Consider the following 14,184-nt stretch of genomic DNA (forward strand, 5'->3'; position numbering starts at 1 on the left):
TCGGACCCTCCGCACCCCGGTCACCAGCTCTTCCAGCTCCTTCCCTCAGGTAGGCGCTACCGATCAATGCAAACTAGAACTCGTAGACATTCCAACAGCTTCTTCCCTCTTGCGATCAACTTCTTAAACACCTAACCTAAAATTCCATTATAACATGCTGGCAATTTATTTACTTGAGTTCGTGGTCACATTTCTGTGGGGCCAATAATGTATTACTCGTGCACTCACTGTAGTTGTCTCGCCATGCTGCACTATTTGCATATACTGGCCACTCATGCCAGAGTAGCATCTGCTCCATTTGCACACTGATTGAGGAGTATCTGTAACATTTGCACAACCAACATTGCCCCAGATTAGCGCACTACTCGTCACTTTAAACCGCATACACTCCTTGAAGTCTCGGCGCCCTTTGCACATTGGTCATCGCACCGGACTATTGAAATATTAGTCATTCGAACTACTCTTAAGTGCTAGAGGACTCTGCATCTTTTTGCACAATTGTCAAAAAAATAAATAATAATAATGTACTGGCATTACCAGATAACTGGCAACCCATTACTGCTCAGTGACTGTTTTTTTTGTCAATGTCTTTCTGTCTCCAAAGTGTTCTGTAAATTGACTGTCTGTTGTCGTACTAGATCGGCTCCAACTACCGGAGACAAATTCCGTGTGTGTTTTTGGACATACTTGGCAAATAAAGATGATTCTGATTTAAGTGACAAACGGAAACTATTTTTGGACACATTGTTCATTCACGACTGTCTGTCACATCCGATATATCAGGGTTCGTTGTATGGAGGTTCCACTGTATTTCCATTAATTTCAATGGGAAACATTACCCATTTACAATTGTTTCAGGTTACAAACTGAGTCATGGATCGGATTAAGTTTGTAACACTGGTTTTACTGTAATGTATATTGTGGCTGTGGGGGAAAAAAACTAACTGCTCAGTTGACCACAAAGGTTGGTTGATGCAACAATTACTGTCTCGAGGAAATAAGAAAATATTAAGCAAAGCATATTTGCGTGACCCGGAACCATTTGGCTACTGTCCATGTTTACAGTATGGGCATTTGGTTGCAGACAGACTGGGCCCATGAAAAACATTGCCAAAAACAACAGAGGAACCACTGTAAGTGATTTGTAAGACACTATTTGATGTGTAGCTCAATGGTAGTTAGCAACGTTTTCACCCCCTAAAATGGTAATTGTTAGAGCACTCATGCTAATCGTGAATGCTAACCATTTAACAAAGGCTGATTTGGTTATCTCAAATTCTTATATATCTTCTTCTTTATACCATACACCCAGTACCAAGATATGCTGTTTAAGGATCAATGTCCAGGCCTCATAAATGAGAATGTGAGCATGTTGGGTTAAAAAAACGATTCTAAAAAGATGCGATTGTGACAGCCCTACAGTATATACAGTAAATAAACAAGTTATTTAAATAGATTTATTACTCCATCGAGTGATCGGGTTGGTGATCATTTTATTAGAAATCGCTAGTCTGTGATCGGTCCCAAAAATCCTGATTGTGGGACGCCTACATAGGACATTTAGGAACAGTGCACAATGAACTTATTTGTGATTCAGTTACCGCCGTAATTAGTTTTTCCACATAGTTGCTGTATTTTTATGACCTGCTAGTGTAGGTTAGTGATAGACTATGGCGTTACGACTTGCATACAAAATTAAATGTTGCTGGCTTATGAACAGAACACTATTGAAAACTAAGAACCACCTGTGTATTCCTCTTTCAAAACCATACTACTGAAGTGGGAAGCCATAAGGTTGTAGGTCAACTTCTGACAATACAAGGAATAAAATACATACCTTACTGTACTCCTTAGTAGAAACGTGAATGAAAGAAGGCCCAGTTTGTTCCTCTCGAGCTAACTACAACATTTTACCAGTAACTGAGGTAAATCAGTTGAAACCTGGGAGGGGAACGTGCAGCGGTTGTTGAGCCTCAAGTCTATATTTAATGATGTTCAGGTACTCTTTAGGAAAGACAAATTAACGTCTTTAACTACATGAAGTATCACCTGAAACTCAGACAGAAGCTGAGTCAAACACGGAAACTGTTATCAAACAATTAGAGTGAGTCAAGATGTCCAATTTAAGAAATCCTTTTAATTTGCCTCCTACTCAGCAGCAAAGTAGAGTCACAACTCATTGTGATCAAGCAGATAAGCTCTTGTGATCGAGTGGGAAACACTTACGGTACAGATGGAACCAAGCTGCAATGGACTCGAAATGTAAGCTCTTTCCAGTCATTTTACTAGAGCTATACATAAATTAAGACGAAATTGGTTGAATGTTTGTAATGGACTTTTGATTCCTCTTGTATTAAAGCAAGTGAGGACAAATAGAGTGCACAACAGTGGGGTTTTCGGTTTACGACAGCGTTCCGTTCCTACGGCAGCAATGTAACCTGAATTTGTAATGAAGCCAGTCAGTCGCATGGCACATAGACTTGTATAAACATTCAAATTTACACTTAGAGACAACTGTGTGTCTTTAATGAAGCTAAAATGCATGTTTTTGGAATGTGGGAGTAAGTCGGCACAAGAAAATATGCCAACTCTGTTAATCAAACCTTAAACTTCATTTATAAACATCACAGTACCAATATGTCGAAAATAAAACGACCATTTTAAGGCTTGAACTGAATGTCGAAAAAAAAAAAAAAAAGGTTTACCCTGTGGTTTCTTTATATTGCAGATTTTCACCTATCACAACTGGGTTTGGAATGGAACTCCTGTAATGGACTGTATTCACATTGCCTAGTGATGCAGTATAGCTGGATAGCACTTCAACAACAACTTCGTCAATAATATGTTGAATGCATATCTCTGTGACAGTCAATTAAACGAGCAGTATCATCTTTGCAAAGGCAGAATTATTTGATACATCTAATATTGATCGCAAACAGGTGGCTCTAGGAATGTGGTCGATGTGGTAAATTAACTTTTGGGATGCCAGCAAATACCCGTTTGAAAACTGATGAGTCCATTTTTAAGCACTGGAGAGGCGTCAAGTACGAAGCAGACTTTCTGAGCAGTAACATACTGTTCTTGTTGCAAGGACATTAGTATGGATTTCATTCCACCTGCTGATGCAGAGGTGATGAGGGAGCCAATATATGCACTTCCTCATAAAGAATTACTTCTATTTCCATGCAACGTCTCGCTGGAACGATCCCATCCGCTTCCAACCAACCACACTACATTGCGGATGTAGAGAAATGATGATGAGAATCAGAACATGCTTTTTATTAACTTGGGAATTGAAAATGCAACATTCCTTCCGGTTCTTCCGACCGTAACGAGGAGGCTTTGGCCGATATAAGTAGAGGGAAAAAAAGCCCTTGGAATGTACACTGTATGTCTCCTATTTCCTGCTAAATGTGTCAATGTTGCATGTATACAAGGTGGAACACAGTAAGCAACTTCCCGAGGTGCATCATCTATGAGCCTATCTCTGGCTTACCAGCCTCGCAGCTTGTACGCCTCAGGGATGTCCGGGTTGATCATCAGGGTGCTGCTGAAAGACGCCGAAAGTGAGCGGCCGCCGAAGTCGGACACCTTGGCGCCCTTAATGGCCACGACGGGCTGAGAGGTGCCGTCAAAATGCTCCGCCTGCAGGAAAAGGGGAAAAGAACCATCGAGACCTTATTGTTATTTTTGATCATTTGTTTAGACCAGTGCTTTCCAACCTTTATTGAGGGCATATATTTTACATTACAAAAATCGTAAGGCACACCAGCAAACAAAAAATATAGTGAAATAATGACAGTATCTACAGTATTTACTCAGAGAGAAACCTGAGCTGGTTTAGTTGAACATAAAGCTATTCTGTTGTAGGCAGATTTCCAGGTTAATTGTACCTTCTGCCATCTGGTCGAGGAGCATTAAATTATTCTTATTATTAAGCGAAATTGGATAATTCCCTAAGGCACACCAGATGATCTCTCACAGCATGCTAATGTGTCACAGGACAGTGGTTTTAAAGCACTGGTTTGAACCAAGGCTGACTATACACTGCATAGCCAAGGACCCAATACACATTTAATGCCATGTACATTTCTAATGGCACATAACCAATTTTATATATATATATATATATATATATATATATATATTTATTTTTTCTGACAGACCACATGACACAACCGGTTGATGGCCAACTTACACATTAATAACTCCACAAGGGTCAACACCAGGCAGTGACAACATCAAAGTAAACAATACATAGCGTTTAGTTGGCCAAGGCTGACTCTCCCACTGGTTTTAATGAGGGTAACCCCCACATCCCGGCCAGTCTCCAATAAATGTTTTTAGACCTGTAATATAGCATATTTGGCCATATTTAATCGCCTATGATTTTGCTGTCGATTATATTTATAGCTGGTGTTTTTAATGCCTTTGTTTTTTGAGGAGATGCGGGTGTCTATTTTTATCATGTCAAGCTGGCATTGATGGAGTATAAACAGTCTGGCATTCACACTTCACACACATTGGCATTTGGCAGATATTAGATATCCATCCATCCAGATATGTATCTGATTTTATATACATTTTGAAGAGGTCTGATTCTGATCTGAGGATATCCAATTCCAGGTGTTTTCTTCTATTTACGCTGCCATGATGCATATTCCAATCTTGCCACTTGAGAGAATGGGGGTTAAAAATCGTTATTGTATCACCTGAACCATATAGCCTAAGAGAAATGTTTACTTTTTTCCGTGGTACAAAAAGTACTGAAGAACTGAATATTATCACAAACAAAGCAAAGGGGGGAAAATCCTTATCATGTGTTGTCTGGCATAAACTAACTTGTGTAGCTCCAGCAGGTCCCTGCAGCAAAGACAGGATAAACAAACAGGAGAAACAGTATTTCCCTCTTCGTAAACAAATAAAAATGGCAAACTGAACATAGTCCCAGCGAGCTGCAGGTAAAGAGTCAACATCTGGAGCAACAATATACAGTATATCGCTCAATAACATGACATTTAGAAAGTTGAGTTATACAGCATCAAGACAAGAACAGAAAACAATGCTGGAGTGGGGGGATAAGAAGTAAGCTTGTTGAGTTATATGGAGTCAGGAAGGAAAAGACTAAATAGATTTTAGATTTAAAAAAAAAAAAGTTTTGCTTTGATTCTTCAGACTCGGGATATGTAATAAGTATGCTTTACCTCTTGATCCTTGGGGTATTTTTGACTAAAGTATGCCAATAAATACAGATATTTTAGATACTGAAAAAAATAGGGATGTCCCAATCCAATTTTTTTCATTTCTGATCCGATACTGATATTGCAGCCTTGAATTTTGGCAGACACAGATATTGGTCCGATCCGATATCAGCAATAATCATACATACTTGTTTTGTAGAATGGAATGCTAGAAAAGGCTTGCTCAAATGATATTCCTCAGACAACAATAATCAGCAACAGTAGGGATGAGGAAAAACTGACCCATTTATTATCATATAAAATGAAAAATAATGTAATACAATTTAGTAAAATAAAAATTATATTAAGAAACACTAAAAAACAACAAAAACAATAAAAATATTTAAATTGCAACATAACCACTGCTTAACTTAAACATAAGCATATTCTAAATTTGAACAGATTAAATTAAAAGCAAATTAGAAAACCATGAAAAATCTTATATAAATTGTACTTTTAAACTGCAAAATAAAGTTTGATTAAATCATTTCAGTTTTTTTTTTTTTTTTTTTAACCGTCAGTATATGGTGGGAACATCATTTGCTTTCTCAACGTGTGGCAATACAGTGAACTTCCTGATGCAACTGGGGTTTAGTTTTATGACAATCGCTGTTCCTGCTGTGGACGTCTTGGCCTCTGAGGGGCAGTGTGATACATGCGATGAGACACATGCAGTAACAAAGAAACTAGAAAAAGACACAATCAAATATTGTTATAACTCATTTTTTAGAGTTTAGTTTGAAGAATATATACCAGAGAGTATTGTTATATTGCCTGTTTTTATGTGGTCATACAGCGTTTGTGTACTATTGTTCATTATTTTAAGAGATATTTAGTGCTGCGAGTTCAATGCTAATTTTCATTAGCCTGTCAATGGTGTTGTTCATTTATTGTGTTAACTATGAAATATATATTTTTCTTATATTTTTTTGAACAAAAATTTAGAAACAAAGGCTGTGATGTACTTGAACATTCAATAGGCGTAATTCTTTTGTTATGCGAGTTTAGTTAATAGGCTGCCTTACCCTGCAGAGTTTGTTGACATATTTATCAAAAATAATCTTTACTCACTTCATCTCCCCACAAAGTGACCGTCACCATCTTGCCGGAAGTGTCCATCAGGTTGAGCGTCCGTTTGGAGACTTCCCGGTTGCTCTTAGAGGTGAAGCGGGTTACCTCGTCCACAGTCTTGCACACGCCAATCACGTCTGTACGTGGTGAGGAAAAGAAATAATCATAAAAATGTGAACAAGCTGTCAAGAAAATGTGTCTTTGATTCAGCAGACATCTCCTGACCAACAATGGAATCCTTCGCCGCCTTCTCCAGGTCGCCAATCGAAATGAAGTTGCATTGCACTACGGGGAGGTCGCAGTTGTCCTCGCACGGAATGATGGAGGTCTCGCCGCTCAGTGTGATCTCGTAGTCATTCTTCACCGATGTGTACTGCTTGTTGGCCACTTTCAGGGAGCCCTTAGAGATGTAGTAGACCTAAAAAGACCAAACAGTGAGAGGAATGAGGCGTTAAGGACAAGTAATTTTATTGTTGCTCTCAAGTGGCATAACTGTCACGGGTGCGGAAATAGCAACAATGCAAACAGCTCAATTATGAGTGGGGGGGGAGGAGAAAAAAAAGTAATCGTCTCGAATAAAAAAGCCTCACCTTGCCGACCTCGATGAGCCCAAAATACTTGTCCACCTCTTGGTTGAAGCCAGTGACCCTGATCTCTCCCTGGAGCAACAATTAGTTGTAAAATTAGAAGGCGTAGTACAGCATTTCCACACACGAAAACAGTATAGGAACATGTAACAACAACACTTACGCTCTCATCCACAATCTCCATGGAGAAAAGTTTGCCATCGCCGCGTGAGTTGCTCCAGGTGCGAATGCTACTCTTGTTGGTGATGCGAGCACGGATGGTCCATCTGTGGACAGACAACACTTTTTCATATTACTTTAAACCTTTAATATTTCACTCTGCGTTTTGTCCTGAGCAGAATTTGGTGTTTGCAAAGACAACAAAGGCCAGTTTGAACAGGCTTGCCATCATAATAGGAAGTTTGACGCGACGTGTTAAACACAACGATAACCATAAAGTGGTTGCTCCTAAGTCAAATGACCCAAAAGTAGTACAATTTGGAGTTCAAAAGAGAAAAGAAACATTACTATAGAAGTACTAAGCACGGAAAGGATTAACTACCAAGTATGTTTACCCGTTTTTGTGATGGCACCACAGAAGGGTACCATTGATGGCAGAGAGGAAAAATGTAAAAACCCAAAAACAAGAAATGAAACTTGATGCGACATGGGAATGACCGTATCACTGAGAAATTAAGGATATTGTAAAAAATTCAGGATGCAGCTCTATTGGGTCTCATTAACATGTGGAGGTGTTTTATTAAACACTTACTTTGATAGGTACGGGTTCAGGCTGGCGATGGGCACGACTTTGGAGGGCCCCCCCGGCATCCCGAGCACAGCAGGCTTCTTCCCGAAATCTTTGCCGACCACTCTGTTCACTGGAGGGAGGAAGGAGGTGGAGGAGGGCGCTAAATGGCGTGTGAAGAAGAATGGAGTGAGATGTACTCACTTGATGCCGTGATGACCTTTTTCACAGCAGTCATTTTGGCACAGTGACACAGTAAATAGTAGATTTATAGTAGCAAAGCTGCCAACATATAAAAATTCACTTCCAGAACAATTTGTCCAAATGTGTCTCAATTTCCATATTTTCTAAATTTTGTCGAGTACATTACCTTGCGACAGTCATAATCGTCACAAAAATATTTGTCATTTTAATGTTTTTATTACATCAACCTTGGAATGCAGTTGCGTCCTGAATCAAAGTACAAGTATATGGGATTTTGACATTGCATCAAAAATACCTGTGTCCATGGTTTAATTCACATTTTGCCAATTCTACTTTCAATCCTGGTAACAAAAAAAAAACAAACAAAAAAAAAAAAGAAGTCTATGAAAGAGGAAATATTTTGCCAAACCAATTTTCTCTAGTACTTGGGATATATTGTCTATGGTGCCTCAGTAAACGTTAAATATTAATTAAAATCATACACGCATTCCTGAGTTCCAGACATTTTTCCTGCCGAGAGGCCTGAAATCACATCATTTGAATTTCTCCAGCTTATCTACATCACTAGTGAAGCCCTGTGCCTTCACTTTCCGCTCCAGTCAGCACTGCCAACATAAACACGTGTATTCTCACAAGTGGGTCTTTTACACGGAAGCAAAAAAAAATAAATAATCAGTTACAGCCGTAGCGAGTCCATGTTCAGTGATTTCCGCGACAAAATACGGATGTAGTAGCAGACTCTGTAGCAGCCATGTTTTATGGATCCATTCCATTTAGCTTCAAGAGTCATCTTCCTGTTACTGTTGTTCAAATGTAAGGAAGGTCATACTACATACCCTATTTAAGAGGTCTATATTTCAGGTGAAGCCTTAACGATATTTAAAATTATATTTGTCTTAAATCATCCAAAAGCAAAATTCTCTTTATACCCCAGTTTAAAAAAGCTTTACAGATGCCACATCTGCTGTGCGGTTGCCGTGTGTTGCCTACCGTAGCACATGGTGGTGTCAGAGTACCCCAAAACTGAAGCATCGGAGTTGTAGAGGAAGACATTTACCCGCCTTTGCTTTTTAAATGGAACCCAGCAAAGCAGGATTAACAACCCCTATCATCACCTCTCAGAAGATTCTGGGTATTTTGTCAGGAACAATTGTGTCTGAGCCAAAACAAACGCATGCCACCAGAAAAACTCAGAACAATGCCATTCTATGTATTTCTATATTTTCTCTCTTTGAATCATTTTGACAAAATATTGACAGCTTTTTAACTTGCTGTACTTTTAGTTTCAGTTTTGATGTGTAACCGGCATTGTTCATCAATGATTATGTAAATGTACAGCTGGCGGATCAAGTGCAGCAGAAGGAAGCAGCACACAAAAAGAGTGCGAGATGGCAGCCAGACGGTGCGAAGGATGATCCACAGAACAGAGGAGAGTGTGAAACACTGTTACCTCCACTCAGGAAGAGAGTAAGAGTGGTCCAAACACGTGAGACTCCTCTGTTTCGACGATTTGGGGTTTTTTGTTTTTTTTTTGCGTGTAGCTCATACAGAGGATTAGAGTTCAAAGTGTCCACTTAAGTCTTCCCACTTGGCCAGCGGCTGCACTTGCCGTAATTAAGCCCCTGGCTCGAGAAGCCAACAATGACCGCACTGATCAGGAGGATGCTCGCCCCAAACTCAATCCCCCTTCGCACGGCAGATTAGAGGGATGAAGAGCCGCTATGACACTACCAAGAAGAAGAAAAATAGAAGAAAAATTTTAAAATCTCCCTCATCACAGCTGGGTCGCTCCTGGTGCAGGTTCTGCAATGATGTGGTAATCCATCAGAGTGACAGTTTGCATGGCAGGCGACCACTCACGACACTCACAGTTTAAACATATTCAAGTGGGGAGGTTTGAGACAGTCTTTTTTTAAAAGACTAAAAGAGGTGAAATCTTTTCCAAGAGGCTTGTCAAAAGGTCCTGCTTGGCACAGTGTATTTGGAAGAGTAAAGAAATGCTCCCATCTGGTGGTTGGTATGATGTATACAAATAGCATTTTCAAGATATTGCCAGTTTTATTTTTATGTTGTCGAGGGGGTGTTTCATTACTCAACTGCTGGGGACACCCGGCATCAATTAGGTGGAAGGCATTTATTAGGTGGGATGGCTTTTTCGGGGTATCTGCAGGTTTAAGGATGTCACACTTAAGACTTGTTTCTTGACTTTTTAAGAGCACTTATGAACTAAATCTGACAACTAGGGTCACCAACATGGTTCCCACGGGGAACTTCCAAGGGCCACAAGAGTAGCCCCCGGGCCTGCTCTAAAATGAGCTCACCAGTGATGGGACATTCCTTGGAAAAGTTGTACTTGTGCTCTTTTGAAAATGTAAATGTTTGCAGCGATTCATCCAAGTGTTGCATATTAACATTTATGTTTTCTACCTTGTTAAATCATTGATAATTATTGGCAAATCTCATTAACATAAATCAGTGTCTTCCCAATTATTAATAACATACAATTAAAGGTAATTTGAGCACATTTATTTCAGAAGTGTGTATCAAACTGGTAGCCTTTCACATTAAGCAGTACATATGAAGTAGCTCTCAGTTTCAAAAAGGTTGGGGACTTCTTCCCAATAGCATATTTTAAGATTATTAATTTTATTTATTTTTTACTTCTGACTACATAAATGTAAAATATTTTTACAGTGACTGCAGACCAATTACAAATCCATAAAAGGTTTGCCTTTGAAACAAGCAATTTTTATTATGTCTGTGGCATTTTTGTACTATTTCTATGGATAATTACAGCCTTCATTTTAGAAAACCTAATGGAATTTACCTTAATTATTGTACTAATTTTAGTTGTACAAGAGGAAATTCTATTTTACTGAATTTCCATTATTTAAAAAGTCCCACAAATATAAAATAATCCAAAATATTACAGTACACTGAATTACAGAGCTGCCAAGTGCTACGGAACGTCCGTATTTTGTTCCGGAAATTACTGAACATTGACTCGTTACAGCCGTAACACTGATTGTTCCGGATATAGGGAAGAATATTTAAATATTAAAATATTTTTAAATTTAAATATTTAAATATTTTTAATTAAAAATTATTATTATTATTTATTTTTTTTTAATTCAGCCCCCACATTGAACAGCTGTTCATGCCATTTTATTACGTCACCCAAGCCATGGAGGCAAAAGTTCTCTTTGTTCTGGAAGTTAAGTTTTTATAGGTTGGCAGCTCTGGAATTATAACAGAATATATATTGCGTATTTTATTTCGGCCTTTTTCTGCCTCTGAATATAAATGCCCTAAAAAATGACAGTGGGTCTTGTTGTCCATTAACATGCTCAAGAATGGCTCCCCTAAAAATTATCATTATTGTATTAGGCTCGAAAATGTGTTGGTATTGTTGGCGATGAGTGCAAATGAATTAGGAAAGGACATCTTTTTTAAAAAATGTCCATACGATAGAACCACAATCATATACCTTTTTCAGTTTGTGGCAATACAATTAAAATTAATTTCAAGCAAGCAACACTCACGATCATTTCCTATTTGAGCCTGCAACGGAGGGCGGCTTGGGGGGGCAGCGGGTGGGGCAGCCTGCTGGGGGGGCTTAATCTGTCCTGCACACATACAGAACCATTTGAAATATGTTCAGATACAATATATTATTTCACTATTAATTTCAAAACAAAATAATTAAAATTGCATTGAAGCGTTACCATCGCTGTAAGGTGTTGGGTTGCCAATTCGCCCATTGATGTCTGCCGCGGGTGTGAGGACCTCAATCTCCAAAATGATTACCACCCGCCTGATATGGATTAAAACATAAAATTGTGTTCCATAGTATAAAATAAAGAAATTAAAAAGGAAACACTAAAGACAATATCTCATTATCCATCCATTTCCATACCGCTTATCCTCACTATAGTTGCCGGCGTGCTAGTGCCTATCCCTGCTGACTTTGGGCGAGAGGCGGGGTACACCCTGAACTGGTTGCCCCCCAATCGCAGGGCGCATACAGACAAACAATCAGGCACACTCAGATGTACACCTATGGGGAATCCCGAGTCTTCAATCAACCTACCATGCATGTTTCCTATCGTAAAATTCTAAGTCTTTAAAGTTGGAAACTTTCCATTTGAATTTACAGGAATAAGAAATAATGAATTTACAGGAATAAGAAAGAAAGAAAAATAAAGAAAAGAAAAAAGGGGAAAAAAAGAAAAAGCGGGGGGAAAGAAAGAAAGGAAGAAAGAAAGAAAGAAAAAAAACTGTCATCCATTGTCAATAGTCCTTGTCCCTCAATAGGGCTGCAGGTGAGCTGAAGCCCATCCCAACTGGTATACCCTGGAGGGATCACCAGTGAATCATAAGACACATGTTGACAAAACCAGTCACATTCAAAACAAAACAACAACAATTAATCAGGCAATAAAAAAAAAAAAAAAAGTGACACCAAAATTGTAGAAGATATTCAGTCGAAAAACTAGCATTTTTTGTTGTTTGTTTTTAGATCAAAATAAATGCAAAAAAATATATATATTAATATCGGTAAATAAAAACATTAGCTTTGAAGCATGTCTGCTAATGACAAAACAATGCTCATTTACAGTGACACACAAACACACCCAAAGTTAATATCCATCAGTTCACATGGAAAATGTCCAACTTGCCCATATGCACAATCATTTGTAAAATTCTTAAGCTCAATCTCCAATCGAAAGCATCCTAAAAAAAGTCCAAATCGTCACATCTTAAAAAGAGAGACCCAATTACCGTCCATCCTTGAGAATATTGGTCACGTGTCTCTTGAGTAGAACGATGCAGTTGGGGGACAGTTGGTTGTCTTCGGCCATGCAGTTGAGTTGGGTGCAAAGCATGAAGGCTGCGTAAGGGGAATAGAACAAACGTTTTGTAATGATGCCGCATTTCACCGTACAATACAGACAACTGAGTCCAGGGAAACATTATCCAGATATTAAAAGGTGAATAAGAGCACGAAAAAAATGTAAATACTTACAGGACATGGTGTGTCGTCCATCGCTCATCATTACACGAAAGCGAGCTGGACCACTTCCACCCTCAATCTTACGGATGCTCTGAAATAACAGAATATAAGCCAAAGCCCTCATTTACCAAAGAGTGCATAGAACAAGTTCAAATTATCTAAGTTTTCGTATTATATCCAGAGGTGGGTAGAGTAGCCAAAAATTGTACTCAAGAGTACTGTTACTTTAAATTCTAAAATATGACTCAAGTAAAAGGTATCATGCATTCATACTACTGTGACAAGGACAACTTATTTAAAGTGTTACTTGAGTAAATGTAGTGTGTTACTTCCCACCACGGAGTATATCATATAATTTTAGTACAAAAGTGATCTATTTACTAGACATTATGCATCTCTGCTCATCAATCTATGCCAGTGACATAGGGTGACTGACATACTGAACAAATAAATATTGTTCCACTGGATGACAGAAGTTACGTAATTAACCCGTGTGTCCACCTGTTTGCCATTCAGACAACAGAATAATAGCTTTGTATCCAACTAAACAAACCCAGAGTTCATAATGAGTGAGGACATTTATGAGTAAATTGAGACGAAATATTCATTATTTTAGAGTACGGACACTCTTAGTGACATTTTTTGTTTGCCAGTGGGCCGTGAGATTTTTATTTTTTGCTAAACTGTCATACTTACAACCAACTGAAGCACAGCATCATTCCCACAGTTTCCACTTGACAAGGCCTGGAAAATAAAATGTCATCGAATCAACCATGTTGGATAATTCACTTGGACGCACAGTACATTTCAAACCTTATTTTTACGCGAAGCTCACCCCAATATCAGCGGGCAATGTTTTTGTACCAACGAGCGACGACAACACCAACATGTAAGTTCAAAACATTAGCTAGCTCGTTTGAAGGTAGCTTAGCCTTGACGTTATGCTAGCGAAAGACACAGCACAAAGACCAGTTACAAAACAAATTTAAGACAGCCGTACCTCTATCGCTCCTTCCGTCAGCGTGATCATGTCTGCGAAGGATGAGTTATATTATTATTACGTTAGAATACTAGCTAAGATATGCTCCGGAGCTAGGACGTCTTCCTCGTTGTACTGTGTGAACGAACGTAGCCACTTGTCCCCAATGGCGCCAAACCGCTTCGACCGTCCCGCCAAGCAGCGTTTACTTCCTTTTTCCGCTTCCTCTCACTGATCCAGTTGCAGTCCATCTCAGCATTTGCCGCGCCCGGTGGAGCGTAACTGACCGGAGATCAGCAAAGGGACCGAGCGGAGAGACAATGCAAGGCCACACGGCTGATGTCACAACGACGCGTTCGAGA

General features: G+C 39.1%; 1 protein-coding gene across 2 annotated transcripts in view; it reads right to left on the reverse strand.

The window, feature by feature from the left end:
- Positions 1-14,106, reverse strand: part of rpa1 (replication protein A1) — a 34,181-nt gene extending 20,075 nt beyond the window's left edge. Inside the window, exons 1-12 of one of the 2 annotated variants that reach the window (XM_061682419.1) lie at positions 13,844-14,106; positions 13,540-13,587; positions 12,856-12,934; positions 12,612-12,720; positions 11,555-11,643; positions 11,372-11,455; positions 7,650-7,758; positions 7,062-7,164; positions 6,902-6,970; positions 6,537-6,729; positions 6,312-6,448; positions 3,497-3,645 (exon numbers count right to left, since the gene is read on the reverse strand). In XM_061682419.1, coding sequence (XP_061538403.1) covers positions 3,497-3,645; positions 6,312-6,448; positions 6,537-6,729; positions 6,902-6,970; positions 7,062-7,164; positions 7,650-7,758; positions 11,372-11,455; positions 11,555-11,643; positions 12,612-12,720; positions 12,856-12,934; positions 13,540-13,587; positions 13,844-13,873 — 1,199 coding nt within the window. In that variant the 5' untranslated portion in view covers positions 13,874-14,106. Of the gene's footprint in view, positions 1-3,496; positions 3,646-6,311; positions 6,449-6,536; positions 6,730-6,901; positions 6,971-7,061; positions 7,165-7,649; positions 7,789-11,371; positions 11,456-11,554; positions 11,644-12,611; positions 12,721-12,855; positions 12,935-13,539; positions 13,588-13,843 lie in introns of both variants that reach the window. The other variant, XM_061682418.1, reaches the window with a different exon arrangement.
- Positions 14,107-14,184: the final 78 nt, after the last annotated feature.

Source organism: Phycodurus eques, chromosome 7 (assembly GCF_024500275.1).
Source record: "Phycodurus eques isolate BA_2022a chromosome 7, UOR_Pequ_1.1, whole genome shotgun sequence".
Taxonomy (NCBI): Eukaryota; Metazoa; Chordata; class Actinopteri; order Syngnathiformes; family Syngnathidae; genus Phycodurus; species Phycodurus eques.